The 24,415-nt window shown below is 39.6% G+C and overlaps 1 protein-coding gene across 4 annotated transcripts in view; it reads left to right on the top strand.

The window, feature by feature from the left end:
• The window catches only part of IL20RA (interleukin 20 receptor subunit alpha), a 49,720-nt gene extending 47,410 nt beyond the window's left edge, over nucleotides 1-2,310 (top strand). For all 4 annotated transcript variants that reach the window (XM_053591804.1, XM_053591803.1, XM_053591805.1 and 1 more), the window contains one exon: nucleotides 938-2,310. In XM_053591804.1, the coding sequence (XP_053447779.1) occupies nucleotides 938-1,735 (798 nt within the window). In that variant the 3' untranslated portion in view covers nucleotides 1,736-2,310. The remainder of the gene's footprint in view (nucleotides 1-937) is intronic.
• Nucleotides 2,311-24,415: the final 22,105 nt, after the last annotated feature.

The raw sequence follows: 24,415 nt of genomic DNA, 5'->3' as shown, positions 1-24,415 counted from the left end.
GAACTGTTAGTATGTTCATGTGCACACAATAACAGACACCGGCTCCCGTCCATGCCTTTGTAGATTTTTCTGCCGGCATTTCTGCCTGATTCTGCCTCTGTTTCAGAGTTGGCTTCTTAGTGGCATCCCATTTCCTGGGAGGGAAATTCACAGTAGAATCAACTCCCTGCGATTTTTTTGAAACCAGAAATTTTATAAAAGAGAGAGGCTGAGGGTCCTATTTTGTAATGTTAAGTGAAATTACGTGGTAGAGTGACAACGAGGATTGTAACGTACCCGTAACTGACACTCACTTAGATGACAGGCATCTTCCATAGACCCAGCAGTATTTCAGTCTCAGTGGGGCTTCCTCCCTGACTTGGTATCTGCCATTAACCAGCAGATGAATTTCCTTTTTTGGCCTTATTACAGCATGATTGGAATGGTGTAGGGGGTAAAACAATCCCTACTCATGTGTTTCTCTCCCTTTCTACATGCTATTTTCAAGCCCATCCACATTTCACGTCCACAGTATATCCCCAAAAAGGGCTAATAGCCCAGGCAAGCACCGCTCATTGACAAGGGCACTGTAAACAAGAAAGGCATTTCACAACCTCACTCTCGTCTTGGCTGCTCTTCATGTGACCAGGACTCTGACTTCACAGAATTAAAACATCTCAAGGAATTAAGATGGAGGCACGCCCCATCCTCCATCTGAGAAACACTCACCCAGGGAGCCGCTTTTCACTGCAGTGGACCTTGTGTGGGTCTTGGCTGTCTGGCCTCCTAATGAGAGAGGTTTTTCTATATATTCCAGGCACAACTTTCATTTTCATGAGTTGGTAAGGGTAGACAGATCTTTATAACTATCTGGAGATGCTATATTCTACCTAACAGTTGTTTTGAATGTTTCTCTGAAGTGAAAAGGTAAAAAAACTGCTCTCTTTTCTCATTGTAGATTTTGATTTATGGAAATGAATTTGACAAAAGATTCTTTGTGCCTGCTGAAAAAATCGTGATTAACTTCATCAGCCTCAGTATTTTGGATGATTCTAAAATTTCTCAAAAGGATACAGGTTTACTGGGAAAAAGCATCAGTGATGTATCCAACCTTAATGACCCCAAGCCCAGCAGGAACCCTGAGCCGCCTCAGGGGGAAGAGGAGGTGAAGCACTTAGGGTATGCTTCGCATTTGGTGGAAATTCTCTGCGACTCTGAGGAAAACACCAAAGGTCCTTCCCACTCCCAGCAGGAGGCATTCAGCAGAGCAATACCCACCGAGAAAAGGGACCTAGAATATGAATATGATGTAAGAACCGCTGGCATTTCTGTGGGGTCTGAAGATCCAGAGCTCAGCTTGCAGCAGGTGGTTTCCAGCCAGGGAAGCTTATGTGAGCATCGGGCAGCTCTGGCAAAATTGGACCCACCAACATCACTGTACTCACGTGCCCCTCAGCTCCGAGACTTACGCTCCCAGGCACAGGAGCACACAGACTCAGAAGAGGAGCCTGAGGAAGAGCCATCAGCGACACTGGTCGATTGGGACCCTCGGACTGGCAGGCTGTATATATCTTCCCTGTCTAGCTCCGACCAGGACTCAGGCTGTGAGCACCCTGAGAATGACCGGCTGGCAGAGGAGGGCCTGTTAGCCAGGCTCTATAAGGCTCAGGCTCCAGACAAGCCACCGGAAGAAAATGAAACCTATCTCCTGCAATTTAAGGAGGAATGGGGTTTATATATACAAATGGAGAACTAAAACCAAACCCTCCCTTGGCCAGCACCCTCACGTGATGAGGCATGGGCGTGCCAACAAAATGAGGGACCCAACAAGATAGTACCTATCTGGGATAAAAGAAGTTTATTCACACTTCTCAGTGTTCATGAGAATTACTTATTTTCTATGCTCACAGCTCTTGTCTGGTCTTGCCGCCCCCAAGGGTTGGTTCAAGTACATGGGCCTCTTGTAATGGCAGGGCTGGGAGGCACCTGGAGTGCTGTGGTTGGCCTGTTTTATTATACAGAGGAAGCAATTAATAGATGTTTGCCCAATTGGGTGCAGAATTTATTTAGGTGGGTTCGTTATTTTCCTACAAGCAGACTTCTACCATTGTTTTCTGGTTATGTACCATGTGTATATAGCATTGTAAAAATATTTCATAATAATCATATACATGCTACTATTTCAGAATTTGGTTATTGTGAGAATGAAGCGATGCTTAAAACATACACACCTATGACCACTTATCACCACTAGGTTGGTGGTAAGTTGGTCACCTGTGAAGACCTCACCCCCCTATTCAACCCTAATAATCCACATGTAGAGTGAATAAACCAGGCACAGGCCTTCAGGCTATCTCACACTTTTGCCTCATGTAAGAGGTCAAATTGAATATGAGTAGTCCTGGAGTAGAAACATAAATTATTATTTTGTAGTCAGAAAAATGCCCTCTCAATAATTTAGCAACAGCTTCCTCCAATTTAATCTAAAAGAAAATGCCATCATTTTACTGTGGAAATGTGTTTTCAAAAAGATATTCTGTAAAGTAAAAAGTTGTTCAACAGTTGAAGTACTGTGTTATCATTATACTGTTAAATAGTCTATTAGAGTGGGGGGTACGACAAAGACTTTTGAATATATATGAATATCTCTGTCCACATAGTATTAAAATCAATAAATAAACACAGAACATACAAAAGAAATAGATGAATATGTGAGGTAAAGTTTATTAAAATTTGATACAATTTACTGTGGTAACTAAAGCATACCATGAAAGAACACCTTTCTAGTTGAATTCTAGTAACTGTTCCTATCTCCTTTACCACTTGTTAAGAGAATTAAATTCTGCAGTCACACTGGATTAAAATAGGATAGAATCTTTTAAGGTGAGTCATATAAAATTGCTTACAGTTGGCTGTTTTTAATCTGCAGAAACAGCAACTTCATATGGTTTTGCCATAATATCTATCTGTTTCAGTCACAGACCTACAATCTATTGATGCTCTTTCAGGAAAACAGACATCCACATTTCCTTATTTATATTTTTGGCACAGACAGACAACCCTGGTAGGAGAGAGGGTTTCTGGGGTCATGATCTTTTGCAGTTGTCTACAAAATCTGAACTGTTTTGGAGCTACCAGTTTCATTTGGAAAATAATTACATTAATCAGAGTGTTCTGTTCTTCTCAATCTTTATACAAATGATTCTGCCAGTTTTGAATACCAAATTTATAAAACTATCTATAAAAGAAGTTCAGGTCTACGGCCCTACCACCCTGAACCCGCCCGATCTTATCTAAAAGAAGTTCAGGAGTAGAAAAGAATGAGTTGTAATTAAGAGCAAAGGAAAATAAAATGATGGATGAAACTTTGGCCTGTTAATTTCATTCACAAAATTTTCATCGAACAACTACTGCACCCTTCAGTGTCCTCACCTGGCAAATAGAAATATCAACTTTGTTGGGGTTGTTTTGAGGGTTAAAAGAGTTAGACAAGTGATTTCCAACCTATGTGTCAGGGCACCCTGGTATACTGTGAGAGGATCTTAGGTTTGCCTCAAAAATTTTTAAAGACCATTAATTAAATTATTTTTGAAAGAAGTTCAAAGCACAGTAAGTATATTCCTTTTTTTACTCTTTTTTTCTGATCAATGTAATTTATGTCTGCCACGGAAGAATAGCTATAGGTTCAAGTGTGCTGTGAGTTAAAAAAAAAAAAAAAAAAAAAGGTTGAAAAACACTGAATTAGACTGTGGAAGACACTTAGAACAGTGATTGGTACCTACTGAATACTCCATGTTTGGTACCATCATAAACTGCCAGACAACCTGCTTAGTCCCAGAACGGGAAGCCAGCTAGACTAATGACTACTTTTTTTTTTTTTTTTTGACATATGACTATTTTGATTCAAAGGCAGACCTTGCCTAACTTTATTTTTCTTACCTGAAAGTACAATAGTAATTTGCTTCCTACTTGCCTTCATGATTGAAATGTTTCAATGGTTGAACCACATTTTCTGGCTTTGTAAAAGGGAGTCTAATTCTGGGTTGCATTTACATCTGTCATTCCAAGCACATCAGGAATGTCGAGCTTTTCTCTAATTTTGCTGCTTCTGTACTTTGTCACACACACATACACACACGTGCATATGTATTCAAACATGAGCATACAATTCGTATTTCTTGTGGGGGAGGGGTCAGTTTCTTAGATGCCATGTGTCTGGGGCCAGACTTCACCAGCTCCAAGAAACTGTCCCCTGATCCTCTTCAGATTTCATCCCTAGGCCTGAGATTCAAAGGCAGCAGAGAAGTGGAAATTTCAGAGTCTCTGACAAGTGCTGTATCCAGGGGTTCTGCATCCATGGATTCAACCAGCCACAGATCAAAACTATTCAAAGAAAAAATATCCACAAAGTTCCAAAAAATGAAACTTGAATTTGCCTTCCACTATAATGAGGTGATGTACAGGCAATGTATTAGATATTACAAGCAATTGAGAGATGACTTAAAGCATATGGGAGGCCAGCTAGGGTAGCTTATACCTGTAACCTCAGCAGTTTGAGTGGCCGAAGTTCGAGGATGGCTCGGAACAAGGAGTCTGAAACCAGCTGGGGCAACATAGCAAGAGGCTATCTCTTTAAAAAAAAAAATTTATCTGGGGTAGTTTTGTGTGTCTCTAGTCCCCACTACTTGGAAGGCTGAAGGAGGAGGATCCCTTGCGCCCAGGAGTTTGAGGTTGCAGCGAGTTATGATAACAGCACTTCAGTCCAGCCTGGGAGACAGAGTGAGAGCGTAGGAAGGAAGGAAGGGAGAGAGGGAGGGAGGGAAGGGAGGAAAATAGGAATATTTGCTATCTGCAATTACTATGCCACTATGCCATTTTATAAAAGGGACTTGAACGTCCATGGATTTTGGTATCCTGGGGGTTCTGGAACTCCACGCGTACCAGAGGACAACTATACTATTTATCCTATCACTGATTATTCCCAGGATTTTACATACCACTTCCATATTAAGTTTTCCTCATGAAAACATGTTAGTGGCTCTATTTCCACACCGTCAACAACTGGTGAATAAAAATATTACAACTATGAAATGGATGACAACCTGGTATTACCTTTTGTCCCTGGAAAGAAGTGCGGGAGGTAAACTTGTCCTTGCAGCTTGGAAAATGGGAATGATCTGGGATGCTCAGGTTGAGCTCAACTGGAAGGGAATCGCTATGGAGAAAAGCTGTTTGTGCAGCTCGGAGCACAGGTCTGCCCAGCATGGTAAATCTAATAAGAACAATAAACAGAGGACTTGATCGTCACGGATGGGTGCACCTGGGTCATAAGTCAAACTCTCTCTGGCCCACACATCACCATCCTCACATCTTGCAGATGAATTTTTGCTAAATTATCTTAGAAGAACTATTTTTCTCTATTTCCTTTTTAATTCCCCGCATCATGTCTTCCATAAATCTTCTATCTACAGTTTTTTTCAAAGACTTTGCTCAAATTATGTGCCTATATTTTTTAAATAGTGTGATGATTGTATTTTAACAGTAAATTTTTTTATTATAGAGGACATATATTAGGATAGATACACAGATACTCATTGCAGACTAACTAGAAATAAATGAGGTAGGAAAAGAAAAATTACTCAGAATTTAACCACTGCAAACATATTAGAATAGAAAAATGATTCTCAACCAAGGGAAATTTTGTCCCCCAGGGGACATTTGGCTATGTTTGGAGACTTGTTTGTCGTGACCCAGAGGTTGGGTCCTCCTAGTGTCTAGTGGAGACCAGGAATTCACAGTGAGCAAGGATGCTATGGACCTTCCCATCTGTCCACCATGTCTACATGCTTCACAAGGCCCTGAGCTCAAAATTAGCATGAGTTTATTACAATTGCACACAGCAGTTAATAAGTTAAAATAGTACCTAACACAAAATAAGTGCTCAATAAATGTCAACTGCTTTTTTTTTTTAAGGTCTACATTTTTTTTTATTATTAAATCATAGCTGTGTACATTAATGCGATCATGGGGCACCATACACTGGTTTTATATACCATTTGACATATTTTCATCACACTGGTTAACATAGCCTTCCTGGCATTTTCTTAGTTATTGTGTTAAGACATTTATATTCTGCAATGTCAGCACCTTTTTTAAAAGTACCAGAAAGCATGTGTTAGAAAGTTCATAGGATCATTGTTCATTTTTTCAAAATCTAGAAAGAGCGCAAATGCTTATATGCAGGAAAAAGCTTGGCAGCATGAATGAATCTCACAAACATAACATGGAGCAAAAAGAGGGATTCCTACCAGAATATACGTATTATAGAGGACAATTCCACTTTTATAAGTTCCCCAAACATGCAAAATTAAACACTATACCTGAGAGTGACAAAAAAAATGTATACACATTTTAAGTGATCTCTTGGAAGTAAGATCGATCGCTCCCACAAAGTGTAGGAATTGTGGGTAAAGCGGCTGTGCGTGGCATGTCTAGTTACAGTTGATCAGTAACAGTATTTCCAATTCAACTTTGAAAAGTAATACTTGGGTAACTCTTAAAGTGTTTTTGGTACCCTCTTTATTGTTAGGGATATATACATATAGGGTAAAACTATAAAGACAGACAGGGTAACGATGAAGTTCAGAGTTATTTTTCCACCTTGGGAACCAGGACAGAGCAGGAAGGAGCCCATTGGAATTGGCAATGGTCTCCTAAAACAGTGGTAGAAACAAGGGTATTCCTCTGGTCATTCTTCTTTAACCTGAGCATGTATATTATGTATGCCCTAAAACATGTGGCAGGTATATTTAATTAAGCAAAACAATAATGCAATGCCAAAGCCCCTGAATTTTAGTGTTATTGACCTGGGTTCCCTATTCAGTATAAGTTTTGTGATATTGCTCAAGGCATTTGGAATCATGAGGACTGTTTTGCATTTTCCCTTGGAAGTCAGAAACTAGTATATTAGTGGTCATACTCTGTTTGCAAGGCTTCTTAAGTTTCCAAAGTTTCAACGAAGTCTAAAATTGTGATCAGAAAAGAGTTGTTAACAAATTGAGTTAATTGAGTTTCACTACTGAAGGGCATGAGCTTAAAATCTTGGCTTTGCTGAAACCTGTCATTATTTAAAAAAAAAAAAAACCTGTCCCTGGCAGGAAATGCAGAGAACATGTGATTCACACAAACTTCTGAAATTGCAAGCTCCTTTTTCCTCTTCACAGGAAATGTGAAGTAAGTACAATGAGTTAATAAGTAACAAGATCTCCCGCAGGCCCGCAGACAGGCCCACTGACAAAAATTATATGGAAGAGAAAATCCCTTTTTGACAAAGCAGCTAACACTTGATTTCTGCTAACTGGTTTTAGCATGCAGGGAGGAAGGATTAGAGATTTAGAATGTTCCGCCTTTACACTTTAGCTAAATGCTTCTTTCTAAGCTTGCTTTGGTTACAAATGCTTAGTGACCATCAGCAAACAGAGAATGTTTGCTTTTCCTAAGGAGCATATTTTCCGCCAGCTTGTTGTCACCAGCTTCCAAAATGAAAAATTTGTGAAATTACAGATTTAAACACCACATCTACATAGAAACACTTTTAATCCAGACTTTAAACATTTAACCTCGGGGGTGGGGGGTGTATAAAAGTACAAACAGAAATATAATTAAGACATTTGTATAAACTGAAGTATAATTAAGTATAATTAATGTTTCTTGTGAGCAACCCACGTCCACGAAACCAGGATAAATACCAGGAGTGCTGTGTTCATTCTGAGCATCACATTTTAACAAGGGCTTATAGCCAACCAGAAAATAACGTGAAGGGGGTCTGTACTCCAAGACATAAGAGGAAGTGCAGAGAGAGAGAACCCAGGATTTAGCCCTGACAGCCTGGGCAGGATTTTCCTGTGAATGTTGCTTCAGAGAATGGATTTAGGGGGTTCAGTTTTGAGCAAAGAAGGCTTCCTATAATTAAATGACAGCTATAAATTCTTAACCGTATAAGGTACTGGAATTTTATCCCCAGAAGGGTTTAAGCACAGGCTAGTTTCCGCCAAAATTTTTGCAGATTCCTCCATGAAGCTGGGAGTTGGAATAAATGGTCTCTAAACATCCCCTCTACCTCTAAATGTCTAACGTGCAGTATGGAAAAACAGTATTCGAAATCATCTTTATTTCCACCCCTTTTCCTCCTTTTTCTTCCAGGCAATTTACTAGCTTGTAATTCATTTCTGTTGTTCATAAATTGCCATACGCTTGTCCTTTGTTTCAGCTAAGAGGAGTCATGGAGTGCCTTTCCTTGACTATGACACAGCTGAGGAATTGGCACCAGATTGATAGCTCTGAGTTCTCATCCCTGCAAGAAATGAGTTTGAGTTTAGAAATGTCATCTTTCCCAGGCAGCACCTGTGGCTCAGTGGGAAGGGCACCAGCCCCATATACTGAGGGTGGCAGGTTCGAACTCGGCCCCCAGCCAGCTAAAACAGCAGTGACAACTGCAACAAAAAATAGCCAGGCATTGTGGCGGGCACCCATAGTCCCAGCTTCTTGGGAGACTGAGGCAAGAGAATCACCTAAGCCCAAGAGTTGGAGGTTGCTGTGAGCTATGATACCACAGCACTCTACTGAGAATGACAAAATGAGACTGTCTCCAAAAAAAAAAAAAAAAAAAAGAAGTGTCATCTTTCCCCATCCCTTTTTCTTTTTATTTATTTATTTATTTTTATTGTTAAATCATAGCTACGTACATTAGTGCAATCAAGGGGTACAACGTGCTGGTTTCATATACAATCTGAAATAATCTCATCAAACTGTTCAACATAGCCTTCATGGCATTTTCTTAGTTATTGTATGTAGACATTTGTATTCTGCATTTAATAAGTTTCGCCTGTACCCATTCTAATGCACCGTAGGTGTGGCCCCACCTATTACCTTCCCTCCACCCTAACTTCCCACCTCCTTTCCCATCCCTTGGCCCTTTCCCCATATTCTTATGCTATAATTAGGTTATAGCCTTCATGTGAAAGCTATAAATTAGCTCCATAGTAGGGCTGAGTACATTGGATACTTTTTCTTCCATTCCTGAGATACTTTGCTAAGAAGAATATGTTCCAGCTCCATCCATGTAAACATGAAAGAGGTAAAGTCTCCATCTTTCTTTAAGGCTGCATAGTATTCCATGGTATACATGTACCACAGTTTGCTAGTCCATTCATGGGTTGATGGGCACTTGGGCTTCTTCCATGACTTAGCGATTATGAATTGGGCTGCAATAAACATTCTGGTACAGATGTCTTTGTTATATTGTGATTTTTGGTCTTCTGGATACATACCTAGTAGAGGAATTATAGGACCGAATGGCAGGTCTATTTTTAGATCTCTAAGTATTCTCCAAACATCCTTCCAGAAGGAATGTATTAGTGTGCATTCCCACCAGCAGTGTAGAAGTGTGCCCTTTTCTCCACATCCACACCAACATCTCTGGTTTTGGGATTTTGTTATGTGGGCTACTCTTACTGGGGTTAGGTGATATCTCAAAGTAGTTTCGATTTGCATTTTTCTGATGATTAAGGATGATGAGTTTTTCATGTGTTTGTAGATCGTGCGTCTGTCTTTAGAGAAGTTTCTCTTCAAGTCCTTTGCCCACCCTGAGATGGGATCACTTGTTCTTTTCTTGCTAATACGTTTGAGTTCTCTGTGGATTCTGGTTATTAAACCTTTGTCACAGGTATAACCTGCAAATATTTTCTCCCATTCTGAGGGCTGTCTGCTTGCTTTACTTACTATGTTCTTGGCTGTGCAGAAGCTTTTTAGTTTGATCAGGTCCCAGTAATGTATTTTTGATACTGTTTCAGTTGCCTGGGGAGTCCTCCTCATAAAATATTCACCCAGGTCGATTCCTTCAAGAGTTTTCCCTGCACTTTCTTCAAGTATTTTTATAGTTTCATGTCTTCAGTTTAAATCTTTTATCCAGTGAGAGTCTATCTTAGTTAATGGTGAAAGGTGTGGGTCCAGTTTCAATCTTCTACAGGTTGCCAGCCAGTTCACCCAGCACCATTTGTTAAATAGGGAATCTTTTCCCCTATTTTAATGGGGAATGTTTTTAATTGGCTTGTCAAAGATCAAATAACGGTAAGTAGCTGGATTCATCTCTTGGTTCTCTATTCTGTTCCAGACATCTACCTCTGTTTTTGTGCCAGTACCATGCTGTTTTGATCACTATCGATTTATAGTACAGTCTCAGGTCTGGTAGCGTGATTCCTCCTGCTGTGTTTTTATTGCTGAGTAATGTTTTGGCTATTTGAGGATTTTTCTGATTCCATATAAAACGAAGTATTTTTTCAAGGTCTTTAAACATGACAATGGAGCTTTAATAGGAATTGCATTAAAATTATGTATTGCTTTGGGTAGTATAAACATTTTAACAATGTTGATTCTTCCCAGCCATGAGCATGGTATGTTTTTCCATTTGTTAACATCTTCAGCTATTTCCTTTCTTAAAGTTTCATAGTTCTCTTTATAGTGATCTTTCACATCTTTTGCTAGATATACTTCCAAATATGTCATCTTCTTTGGCACTACTGTGAAGGAATAGAGTCCTTGACTGTTTTTTTGGCTTGGTTATTGTTGGTATATATAAAGGCTACAGATTTATGGGTGTTGACTTTGTAGCCTGAGATGTGGCTGTATTCCTTGATCATGTCTAAAAGTTTTCTAGCAGAATCCCTAGTGTTTTCTAGATATACGATCATGTCATCTGCAAAGAGTGAAAGTTTGATCTCTTCTGACCCTATGTGGATACCCTTGATCACCTTTTTGTCCCTAATTGCAATGGCTAAAACTTCCATTACACTGTTAAAGAGCAATGAAGACAATGGGCAACCTTGCCTGGTTCCTGATCTAAGTGGAAATGATTCAATTTAACTCCATTCAATATGATATTGGCTGTGGGTTTGCTGTAGATGGTTTCTATTAGTTTAAGAAATGTCCCTTCTATATTGATTTTCTTAAGTGTTCTGATCATGAAGGGATGCTGGATATTATCAAAAGCTTTTTCTGCATCAATCGAGAGAATCATATGGTCTTTATTTTTTAGTTTATGTGCTGAATTACATTTATAGATTTACATATGTTTAACCAGCCTTCAGACCCTGAAATAAATCCCACTTGGTCATGGTGTATAATTTTTTTGATGTGTTGTTGGATTCTGTTTGTTAGGATCTTATTGAATATTTTTGCATCAATATTCATTAGTGATATTGGTCTATAATTTTTTCTTCTTGGGTCTTTCCCTAGTTTAGGGATGAAGGTGATATTAGCTTTGTAGAATGTGTTGGGTAGTATTCCTTCTTTATATTTTGGAAGAGGTTTAGTACCCTGTTTCCGTGAAAATAAGACATCCTCCGAAAATAAGACCTACTTACAGGAAAGATAAGACTTCCCCTGAAAATAAGACCTAGCACATCTTTGGGAGCACACCTTAAAATAAGACACTGTCTTATTTTCAGGGAAACAGGGTAGTATAGGTACTAGTTCTTCTTTAAAGTTTTGGTAGAATTCTGATGTAAAGCCATCTGGTCCTGGGCTTTTCTTTTTAGGGAGATTTTGTATAGTTGATGCTATTTCAGAACTTGATATAGGCCTGTTCAACATTTCCACTTCATTCTGGCTAAGTCTTGGTAGGTGGTGTATTTCCAAGTATTGGTCGATTTCTTTCAGATTTTTGTATTTCTGAGAGTAGAGTTTCTTGTAATATTCGTTAAGGATTTTTTGAATTTCTGAGGGGTCTGTTGTTATTTTGTCTTTGTCATTTCTGATTGATGAGATTAGAGATTTTACTCTTTTTTTCCTGATTAGGTTGCCAAAGGTTTATCTATTTTATTGATCATTTCAAAAAACCAACTTTTGGATTTATTGATCTGTTGTATAATTCTTTTGTTTTCAATTTCATTTAATTCTGCTCTGATTTTAGTTATTTCTTTTCTTCTGCTGGGTTTGGGGTTGGAATGTTCTTCCTTCTCCAGTTGCTTGAGATGTCCCATTAAGTTATTAACTTCTTCTCTTTCTGTTTTCTTGAGGAAGGCTTGCAGTGCTATAAATTTCCCTCTTAGGCCTGCCTTTGCAGTATCCCTGAGGTTCTGATAATTTGTGTCTTCATTGTTGTTTTGTTCCAAAAATTTGGTGATTTCCTTCTTAATCTTGTCTATAACCCGTCTATCTTTCAGCATAAAGTTATTTAGCTTCCATGTTTTTGTATGGGTATGCAGATTCCTGTTGTTATTGAGTTCAACTTTTATTCCATGATGGTCTGAGAAGATGCAAGGAATAATTTCTATTTTTTTAAATTTGCTGAGGTTGGATTTGTGGCCTAGGATGTGGTCAATTTTGGAGTGTGTTCCATGGGCTGATGAGAAGAATGTGTATTCAGTTTTGTTGGGATGAAATGTTCTGTAGATGTCTGTTAAGTCCAGATGTTGAATGGTTAAGTTTAAATCTAAAATTTCTTTGCTTAGCTTCTTTTTGGAGGATCTATCCAGCACTGCTAGAGGGGTGTTAAAATCTCCAACTACTACGGAACTGGAGGAAATCAAGTTGCTCATGTCTGTTAGAGTTTCTCTTATAAATTGAGGTGCATTCTGGTTGGGTGCATAAATAATAGTTGAAATCTCATCATATTGATTATTGCTTTTAACAAATATGAAGTGTCCATCCTTATCCTTCTTTATTTTGGTTGGTTTAAAGCCTATTGTATCTGCGAATAGGATTGCAACGCCTGCTTTTTTCTGCTTCCCATTTGCCTGGAGTATAGATGACCATCCCTTCACCTTAAGTCTATATTTGTCTTTTAATGCAAGATGAGATTCTTGTATGCAGCAGATATCGGGCTTGAGTTTTTGTATCCAGTCAGCCAACCTGTGCCTCTTTAGAGAACAGTTTAAACCATTCACATTAATGAGAATATTGATAAACCTGCTGAGGGTCCAGTGGACATTTTTAATCCTTTTGCAACTGTGGAAGTTGGAATTTGATCAAAATTTTCCAGGTGGGTTTACTTTTGTGGTGGAGGATTACGCTGATCTTTATGGGGTCCATAAAGACCCCATCCTTTTTTATTGCTGTCATGCTTACACAAGTCCCTTTTATTTATTTATTTACGTTTTCTTTAATGAAGTTTTTGGGTTGCCAGAAAAGGAACTCCTATACAAGTAAAGCTCAGAAGCCATCCTGTTTCAGTAAATATCTGACTCCCAGACCAGGACTAGACATTATTAGAACAACTACATATCACAGAAGTGTTAATAGATGATAGGGTTACATTTTTCACACACTATCTATATCACTTTTCTATCTCAAAAAATGTGGTCTTATCCTAATTATCCAGAAAAACTTAAAGGCAGTCACTTAGAAGGGAGCTTAGAATGGAGCTTTCTTTGCTGGAAGTATCAAGGTATGACCTTAAATATAACTTAGCTGGGACCTTCTTTTGCACTCCATGTCTCAGGGACACCTAAATATAAAAATCATACTGTGCTTTTCAACAGATAGAAAAGGGGAAAGTGATATGAAAAGGGGTAGGAGAGAGGAAGACATCTTTATACCCCCAGCACCTGGCACGGTGTGCCGCACACAGCTCAAACCTGTGATGAGCAAAGGAGTACATTGAAAGCATAGGCAAAGTTGCTGGGCATAGCAGTGCTCACTCTACACAGCTCGGAAAGAAATATGAATAACTCCACCAATATTCTCATATGTAATAGGTCACTTGACTTCTAGGATGTAAACTCCACAAAGACAGGGATTGTTTTTCACAGATAATGTTCCTGGCACCAAAAATAGTAATATATTAAATATTTGTTGGTGGAATGTATGAATAAATGATCTTAAAGATGATATGAATTAGTGCTCAGAAATAGATCCATACAATAGTTAACTGATTTTTGATAAAGACACAAACGCAATTCAATGGAGAAAGAATGGCATATTCAACGAATGCCACTGGAACAATTGGACATCCTCCCCCCACCCAAAAAAACAACACCTGACTCTAGACAAATATCTTCCACCTTTCACAAAAATGAACTCAAAATGGATCATAGACTAAATGTAAAAGGCGAAATATAAAACTGCTAAAAGAAAGCATATAGCAGAAAATCTAGGTGTTTGGGGGGGTTGGCAATAAGTTTTTAGTTATCACAAAAAAGCACAATCAAGGAAAGGGCTCTTGGCCAAGGGAGGAGTGAACACCTGGTCTCTGAGGGACACCTACACTTGTACTTGTATTTTTTTTTTTTTTTTTGAGACAGAGTCTCACTCTGTCACCCTGGGTAGACTGCTGCAGCATCATAGCTCACAACAACTTCAAACTCCTGGGCTCAGGTGATTTTCCCACCTCGGCCTCCCTGGTAGCTGGGACTTACAGGCACCTGCTACGACACTTGGCTAGTTTTTCTATTTTTTTTAGTAGAGACAGGGTGGGTCTTGCTCTTGCTCAGGCTGGTCTCCAACTTGTGAGCCTAAGCAATCCGCCTGCCCCAACCTCCCAGAATGCTATGATTACAGGTGTGAGCCACTGTGCCGGGCTGCACTTGTACTTTGAAGGAAAGTAAATCTTTTTCTGACTCCTAGACCAGGACTAGACATTATTAGAACAACTGTGCGTCATAGTGAGGCAGGAGGAGCCTGGGAGGAGAGGAGGACAGGGGCAGACAGAGGCCAGATCATGAGCCTTTGTGGCTCCTAGAAGGAGTCTGGGTTGCACTTTAATGCCAATGGAAAGCCACTAGAGAGTTTTAAGCAGAAGACTGGTATGATTTTTTATAGTCAATAAATGTCAGCTCAACCTGAATCTGAATGACTATGATGATGGATCAGTGGGCATCGTCAATTATTAAAGAGAGAAGGGGAAAAAAAACATGAGTGGTTCTAGGGCAGTGTTTTTCAAACTTTTTTTTTTTTTTGGTTTTTGGCCGGGGCTGGGTTTGAACCCGCCACCTCTGGCATATGGGACCGGCGCCCTACTCCTTGAGCCACAGGCGCCACCCATCAAACTTTTTTTTTAATCGCATGGCACATTTGAAACTGTAGTTAAACTTCCATGGCACACTTAAATTACATAGTTAAAAAAAAAAAAAAGAGTAAGAAAAGAAGAATGTATTTCCTGTGCTTTGAACTTCTTCCAAAAATAATTTAATGAATGATCTTTAAGAATTTTCATGACACCCTGGTTGAAAATCACTAGACTAGGGTTTTGAGGGGTAGAGGGTTGTTTTTGGTTTTTATTTTGCATTCATCTTTGTTTTGATAGTTTTTGAATAAAGCATGATTTGACTCTGGTGAATATTAACTTGAGATACTTGCCCTATGGTCCTGTGCAGATGCCAAGAAATAGATGGGGAAAGAAATCAAAAAGTGCAGAAAAAGGTAGAGCTTAAGAATGAATCATCATTCTCATAAATTAGAATCACAGACAAAATAGCTAAGGGAGCATAGAGTACAAAGACGGGAAGCCGATGATAGAATCGTGGGAAAGGCAGCATTTAAAGAGAGCAGAGGAAGGGAGTCTAGCGATAGGAGAGAATGGAAAATTATAGGGCGGTGCCTGTGGCTCAAAGGAGTAGGGCGCCGGCCCCATATATCGGAGGTGGTGAGTTCAAACCCAGCCCCAGCCAAAAACTGCAAAAAAAGAGAAAAATTATAATCATAACTTTTGCTAGGCCAAATATGGCCTCTAGAAAAGAAATAAAAAACCCAAAGTGAGACATTTCTAGAGATACTGCAATCAAAATTCTTCTGAGGTCAGAAGAATTAGCATGAAGCATACAACAGAAGCAATACTATCTTCTGCATCAGCAAAATACACTTTTAATGAAGGGGTATAGGTTAAGGATATGAGCAGAGCCCTAGTCACAAAGGAATTGGGTTCCAGAAAATTTATCGTACAAAAATCATGGGAGAAATACACAAGACTACAACTGGAAAATCTTCATCGCTGCCTTTGTAGTAGCAAAGATTTTTAAATAATTTGCATCCCCAATAGTAAAAATTAATGTATATTATTACATCTATATGAGGCAAAATGAGGCAGGCATTAGAATAAAGGAAAGTATTCACATTGTATTAAGCAGGAAAAGGTTTTTAAAAGCAGTGGGAGATACCACATTTTATAAATGTATGTGCATAGTTTTTCTTTCTGCTTACCTGTTTGCATTTTTCACCATGGATATATATTACTTGTGACATTGTTTAAGTATTTTTAAAAGAAAAGTGTGGAAATTCTATTACAAGCACATTTACTGTCTTATTAGCACCACTCTCAGGGACAGAGAGTCCTCTCAGCTATTGCATTTTTCAGGACCAACCCTACTGAGAAAAAGAAATTAGGATGGAATGGAGAGGATTAAATGAACAGTATCTTTCCAACAGTGTTATAAAGGACAAACTGTATGTAAGCTCAGATGGCACCATTCAAAATGCATTTGAAATAAGGAAGTAAATTCAGATGAATACAGCTGAAGATGATTAATAATAATCCCATGAGATGTCTATCTAGCTAAAATTAGGAAAATAAGTAGGGTCTAATATCTGTAAAAATAATGATAGCTCCTCAAGGCAATCACAGAAAAAGAAGCCCATACAACCTTGTGAACCTTTACCCTTTAACTGTAATTGTTTGACAGAACTGAAGTATACTCTAGTTGCAAGTGGGGTGGACTTTTTAAAAGGTTTTCATACTACTAGGTAGAAAACAAATACTCACGTATGAAAGCCATTTTGGTTTGTATAGAATTTGAAATACAAATGTACAATTGTGTAAGCAAGTACCTTAACCTTAAACAAATCTAATTTTTATTATTTGATATATTTTTTTATTAAGTCATATACACATAGATCATGAATACATTTATGCATATGTGAGGTACAATGTATTGATTTTTTTATACAGTCTGATGTGCTTACATCAAATCAATCATAGCTTTTGCCTTATTTACTTGATTATTGTGTTAAAACATTTGTTCTACAACAAGTCTGATTTTTAAATGCCATTTGAGGGCAGGGTGTGGCGGCTCACACCTGTAATCTTAAGCACTCTGGGGAGGCTGAGGTGGGAGGATTGCTTGAGGTCAGGAGTTCAGGATCAGCCAGAGCAAGAGCCAAACCCAGCTCTACTAAAATATTAGTAGAAAAAATAGAGCATGTTGGCATGTGCTTGGAGTCCCAGCTGCTAGTGAGGCGAGGCAGGAGGACTGCCTGAGCCCAGGAGTGGGAGGTTGCAGTGACCTATGATGATGTCACTGCACTCTATCAGGCAACCAGACTGACACTATGTCTTGAAAAATAAATAAATGTCATTTAAGGCGAGGTGGTATTGTAGAAAAAAATTATTAAAGTGTCAAAGTTTACAAGAATTTTATAAAGACCCCCTACACATCTGCTGGGAAAAGTTAGTAAATATACAGGGAAAGTATTTGTTGATGGAATGTATGAGTACATGTTTGGGTTTTTTTGTTGTTTGTTTTGAGACAGAGCCTCAAGCTGTCACCCTGGGTAGAGTGCAGTGGCGTCACAGCTCACAGCAACCTCCAACTTCTGGGCTTAAGCGATTCTCTCGCCTCAGCTTCCCAAAAGCTGGGACTACAGGCACCTGCCACAACACCCGGCTATTTTTTGGTTGTAGTTGTCATTGATGTTTGGCAGGTCCAGGCTGGATTCGAACCTGCCAGCTCTGGCGTATGTGGCTGGCACCTTAGCCTTGAGCTACAGGTGGCCGAGCCTGTTTTTTTTTTTGTTTGTTTGTTTTTGTTTAGGTTTTTTTTTTTTTTTTTTTGAGACAGAGTCTCCCTTGGTCGAGTACCATGGCGTCATAGCTCACAGCAACTACAAATTCTTGGGCTCAAGCAATTTTCTTGCCTCAGCCTCCCAAGTAGCTGGGACTACAGGCGCCTGCCACAATGCCCGGCTATTTTTAGAGACAGGGGTCTCACTCTTGCTCAGGCTGGTCTCGAACTCCTGAACTCAGGCAATCCACCCGCCTCCGCCTCCCAGAGTGCTAGTATTACAGGGGTGAGCCTCGTGAGCATTGTCCCTAAATGATCTTTTTAAAATGACACGAACGAGTGCTGACAAGCAGACCCACACAACGGTTACCTGATCTTTGATGAAGGCACAAAGGCAGCAGCACCTCAGAATTAACATTTTGGGACCTTCAGCAAAATTTCAGAAAAGTCCAGAATTGAGCTCAGAATGTACACACTCAGCATTTCTTTGGCCAAAAAGGCTCTGGGGGTTCCAGAACTGCTGAGGCAGCCCTTGCCCGGGTAGGAAATGGGCTGCCCTGGGCGGGTCTGGGTTCCGCTCTGCTCTCAGGCTCTGACTGCGCTGCCCGTCCCTCCACACCCCTGCGGAGCGGCTTCCAGGCAGGTGGGCGGCTAAGCGCAGGGGAGAGGAGTGAGCCCACGAACTGCAGCAGACAGTCACATCCAAAAATGTCTGATCCCGCAGTCTTCCCAGGACAGTCTGGCATTTTTTCATCCCCACCCCTCTGAGGGCAAGAACCCGTGCTTAACAGGGAGATTACATTAGCAGCGCCCCCTTGAACTCAGAAATGCAAGGGGGTTTAGTCACCGTGCCCTGCCTCGCTTCAGGTGGCTTTGGGCTGACCAAGTCCCTTAACAGCCATGGCTCCTGACTGGGGGCGGCAAGTCCAGGAAGAGGTGAAGAGAGCCGGGTCTCTCCACCCCCTGGAGTTTTGGCGGGCCCCTCCCAACTAAATGCTTCCAGAGAGATCTCTCCACAAAGTGGTGGAAAGGTCAGCTCAGGTTCACGTCTGCAGAAAATCACAGCTGCTTGAGGAGGAATCAAAAGTAAAAATAAAAAAGACATGACTTCTCCAACAAGAACCAAACCATGACCAAGAACGTCCATTGCCCATTTACTTTCAAGCTCCTGCCTCCTACCCCACTCACCTCCCTGCAGCCCCGAGCTCATCTTAGAGATTTGATAATGATGAGACCTGCTATTCAAGCTCACACAGATTTGGCAATTTGATATAATAAAGTATATTTCATATGCGAGGATGAACATTCTTGGGAGTGTTTTTGGAAGCTGGTTTTCCTTGTGCCATTCGATTCTTGTTTTATTTTGTTTCTGTTTGTGCTTCACAGCCAACTGAGATTTTAGAGCTGATTTTTCTCAGACATATCAACCATGACTCACAGCTATTTGATAAAGGATAGAATGCTTCTGCTTCTCAGGCTTGAGCTTTGAAAATTAAACATTCAAATGAAAAAAAATACCACATCAATATTGGTGATTAAAATCATGAAACAGTTATTTTCCAAGAAGCTTCATCATGCATCTATTTTTTTTTCTGTTTATGTGAGCTACAGTTATGAACATTTATTGTATTAGAAATTAAAATTGAAATATTTAAAACAAATTTATCAATACATTTAAAAACAATAATAAAATGATTACATGTTAATATAAATATTACATTTTTTACTAAAAATGACTATTTTCCAAAAGAAAAAGTTTAGTGAAAAGAGTGGCATTTTAATAACATTTCTACAAATATTTATGATGTCTGGCTTAATGGAAAACAACTGTATTCTCATAACTACTTCTGTACTAACCTACAGGGGTATTTGCGAAACTTGGTAAAGGTAGAATGTAAATGTTTTGGCACAGTAACTGACATGCATCTATTTTTTTGTTGTTGTTGTAGTTTTTGGTGAGGGCTGAACCTGCCACCTCTGGCATATGGGGCTGGTACTCTACTCCTTGAGCCACAGGCACTGCCTCATGCATGTATTTTTTTTCTCTTTGTCCAACTCTGACCTAATTCTGAGCTTTTCTTTTAAGCACCTCTTGACTTAACTTATTGTTTTTACAAGTTGCCTTTCAAAGAGGAGCTGATTTTCAGAGCAGAAACCTCTGAGCAACCTTCTAGGGATTAGAAGGTTTAGTCTCTGAGATCAGCCAAATGAATCCTCCTTTCCTTTAAAGAGAATGACAGCCCTTCCCTGGACCTGTGATCCTGCAGAGTGCCTGTGGGGACACAGCTGGCCCAGGTGCCCTGGGGTGCCACTGTGTGCCTCTGTGCACACCTCCGCCTGCTAGTCAGGGAGCTAATTGGTGTCTACTACCAGAAAAGCAGCTGGAAACCTGAGCAGACAGAAAGGCTGCCTGTCAGGATATGAGGAAGATCTGATCCAGTAAGGCAGCAATTCTCTTTAGAAAACTTGTTTGAAAGAGAAATACATCTGGAGCCAACCGCTATCTGCTCCAAGACCAAAGACATCCATAAATTTCCTGTGTCTTATCTTACTCCCTAAAGGGAGATGTCTAGAAAAGGTCACAGTTATGTTAATTCATTTCCATAAATCAAATAAAGACATGGTTATTAAGTATCCACCATATTTGGGCACCCGGGACGTAAGGATAAATGACGGGTACCTTGCCCTCAAGGAACTTACAGGCCTTCTTCCTAAACCAGTCATTCAGAATGATGTGCTTTCTTCACCAGCAGGGACAGTCACTGCTAAATGGATTTTGCATTTCTCTGACCTTTTGTCAGTGATTCCCAAATCTTCATTGAAAATGTCAGCTATAATAAGTAGATGCCCTCTGGAGAGGCAGAAGCCTCTTTCTTCACACCAGCCAGAAATCTGAGTGACATCCTGGACTCTTCCTTCTCCCTCACCCCTCACTTCCCATCTGTCATCCTTCAGTGCAAATTCTACCTCCTTGATTTTGCCAATCTTACACATTTCTCCATTTCCACTGCCACTGTTAGGTGAGGGATTCCAGCCTCTCACCTGGAATGCTTGAAATGCATGTTAGCCCATTTTAGCCTTACTTGGTGCTTACTCATTCTCCACACTCTATTATAATTGCCTGTGTATTTGTCAAACGTCATGCTAGATTAGAAGCTGCTGAAGGCAGACACCAAATCTTTAATCTCTGTGTCCTGGGCACCTAGCTAGTAGCGGTCATTCAGCCCATGCTAATTAAACGTATGCAGGAATGATGATGGATGCTTGTATGTGCTAAATGTCTCCAACCTGTGGTGATTTTATAATTTCTTCTTTTTGGTTTCCTCCCTGATGTCAGCAATTACTCTCTAGACTTCAGCAGCACACTGCTACCCTAATAAATGTTGGCAAACCAGATAATCAAAGTTATTTAGGCAGTGAATAGTAAGGGTGAGCAGGCTCTGACTGAGTCCCTCTCCAACAACTAAAGCAAATGAGATTCAATGCATTGATTCTGTGAAAACTGTTTCAATGCTTCAGAGAACTCTGTTCCATCGCTGTGTTCCAGACTACAGAAGCTGCCAGTAAGCATGACTTCTAGGTAACTAAGGTCTTAACTATATTAAATATTTTGGTAACCAGGGATTTTAATTTATACTTTAATTTTCACAGGAATCTTTCAAATGTGTTTCTGAAAATAATACAGCAAGAGTCTTGGTTTCCCTAATTTTTTATGATAAATATGATTCTTACCAAAAATAAGTTCTTATAATTTGTCTTGGTGGAAATTATTACTATTTCTATTTTTATTTATAATCTTTGTTAACTTTTTCAAGCACAGTTTAATGTTAAGTGACACAGGATGTCAGAAACAAACAGGATGTTAAAATGAATTTGGAGTACCCTTACTAAAAACATAGGAACATTTGCATTCTGCTGTTGAAAATAGCCACCTAATCATGTTCTTAATGGGCTCTTCATCAATGGAAAGCTACTCAAGACAGTCCTGAAATACTTCCCAGCACAGAGCACCGGTTTCTGCTTTTCCATTTTAAACTGTGGTTTCCATTTATTTCTTGGAGGGACAATGCTGTATACCATTATAAAAGGAAGTTGAGCATTGAAGCTGATTGATTCTCTGGGAAAGTGTTGTAATTGCCACAGTTGGGGCTATAAGTCCAGCCCACCCCTCCTCCTCTGAAATTACCTTCCAGCTGAGCCCCAGCAAATATGGGCCTGGACAGCCAGGTACACCTGTGTGGCTCTGGCCCATTGGAACAGAAGGACATCTGATGCTGGACCAGCACATCCATTAGCTGGGCTAAGGAAATTAGATTCTTTCTCCCAGAAATTGAGAATGGGCTTGGAGACAGAATTAGTGGATTGATGTTGAGTACTTGACGTGATAAGTCAGGTAGGGTCAGTGTGGAAGCAGCTGATCTAGAGACAGAGAAAGCAGAGAGATGAACCACTCTGAGGCCTGAGGGGGTACAGAGAGTGACCTCACTTCAGAGCGTGATCAGCCATACCAGTGGTGGGACCCAGTGAAAAATGAAAATGTAGAGAAACAAACGGGGGAAATGTCATTGAAAGTAGCAAAGTATAAAGATTTTTTTCTATAAAAATATTATTTATATTAAATGTCATTAGTGCATACATATTGGCTTGTATCACCATAACAAAATACCACAGACTGGTGGCTTAAACAACAAACATTTATTTTTTCACAGCTCTGGAGGCCCAACATGGAGCTGCCATCAGAGTTGCTTTCTGCTGAGGCCTCTCTCTTCCTGGCTTGCTGACAACCAACCTTCTCACGTGGCCTGTGTATTCACATGGCCTCTCCTCGGTGTGCAAGCTCAGAAAGAGCGTTCTCTGCTGACTCTTCCTCTTCTTAAAAGGACACCAGTTCTATCAGATTAGGGCCCCACCCTTCTGACTTCATTTAATGTGATTACCTCCTTAAAAGCCCAATCTCTGAATACAGCCACAACATACGACGGTATTGGGAGACAAAATTCAGTCCATAAGGGGGACTAGTGATACATTGATAACACTATAAACTCACAAGTTAAACATCTTGGTGTCATAATCTTATATAATAAATGATAAATTTATTATTTCTTTTCTATCTACAAAGTTCTTCTCTCAGTTTTGTAACAATGCCACTGTCATCACCAACAATACAGTCCTTCCTTGGTATCTGAGGGAATTTGGTTCCAGCCCCCACTTAGATAGCAATATTCTCAGATGCTCAAGTCCCTTATATAAAATGCTATAGTATTTGCATATAACCTACATACATCCTCCCATATACTTTAAATGATCACTAAATTGCTTAAATAACTAATGTATATAAATGCTATAGAAATAATGCCATGCTTTATTTTTAACTGCATTATTTTTTATTGTTGTATTGTCCTTTTAATTTCTTTTCCCAATATTTTCAATCCTTGGCTGCTTGAATCTGTGGATGTAGAGCCCACGGCCACAGAGGGCTCCCCGTACTTTATGAGTGTGTTATCTTGACTGATTGCAAGATGCTTCTGGCTCACTTCTGCAAATTTATTTACTAGGTCATCAAAATTTATACTTTTGGCAACTTCATTTTCAATTGATATAATTGAAGGCAACATGAGTTGCTCTTGGAAAATGCAAGAGTGCAAACAACTTCTGGTAATTCTTAATTTTGAAGAAAATCTTTTTGCTGATGCAAATGTTACTGGAGCAGTTAGGAATATTTTACAGGCAGTGCCAATATCGGGATAAATAACTAATAAATTATTTTCAAATATAAATCATAGTACATCTAGAGATGAAAATTCTTATAGAATATTTTTCTAAAAAGATTTAACTCTTCATAAAACCCAAAAGCCTGAATTTTTTTTGAGACAGAGTCTCACTATGGTTGAGTACCAGGGTGTCACAGCTCACAGCAACCTCAAACTCTTAGGCTTAAGAGATTCTCTTGCCTCAGGCTCCCAAGTAGCTGAGACTACAGGCACCCACAACAATGCTATTTTTTTGTTGTAGTTGCCACTGTTGTTTAGCAGGCTGGGGCAAGGTTCCAACCCAACAGCCAAGGTGTATGTGGCCGGCGTCCTAACCACTGAGCTACAGGTGCCAAGCCCCAAACCCTGAATTCAATTTTAAATGTGAACTATAATAGCACTTTAATATTTCCTCGTACACTTTCTGTAACCTGAGGTTTCACAAGAAACTATGATTTAATCACCTGTTTGTGCATTCCATCACTGTGTCTTCAATTATAACAGAAAATGTAATTTTTAAATTGTCTTCTTCATTAATGATTGATTTATCCGATGCTTCATATGAAAATAGTGTTCTTTCCTGTCAAAGGAGATGGTCTTTAAACTTGATTTCTATTTCTAAGCTTATGGATATTTGTTTTGCAATGTTGGAATAGTTTTCAAAACCAGAGATTTTAAAGAAATGATAATCTAAAGAATGCTAATAACTCTCTGACTGCTTTTATTGCAATATTGATGTGTATGCTTTTATTTTTATAGTAATTTACTGACAAAGTTTTACTATGGAAGAGCCAGTAGCAGGACCTGGCCAAAGAGTGAAGATTTGTTCGATGGCCCAGGGACAGGCTGCCGTAATAGACAGCAAACTGGCCTGGTGTGCCAGATTCTGGCACTGCCCTCACATCTCCTTGGAGT

Source organism: Nycticebus coucang, chromosome 5, assembly GCF_027406575.1.
Source record: "Nycticebus coucang isolate mNycCou1 chromosome 5, mNycCou1.pri, whole genome shotgun sequence".
Classification (NCBI taxonomy): Eukaryota; Metazoa; Chordata; class Mammalia; order Primates; family Lorisidae; genus Nycticebus; species Nycticebus coucang.
This window is presented reverse-complemented; position numbering and strand designations above follow the sequence as displayed.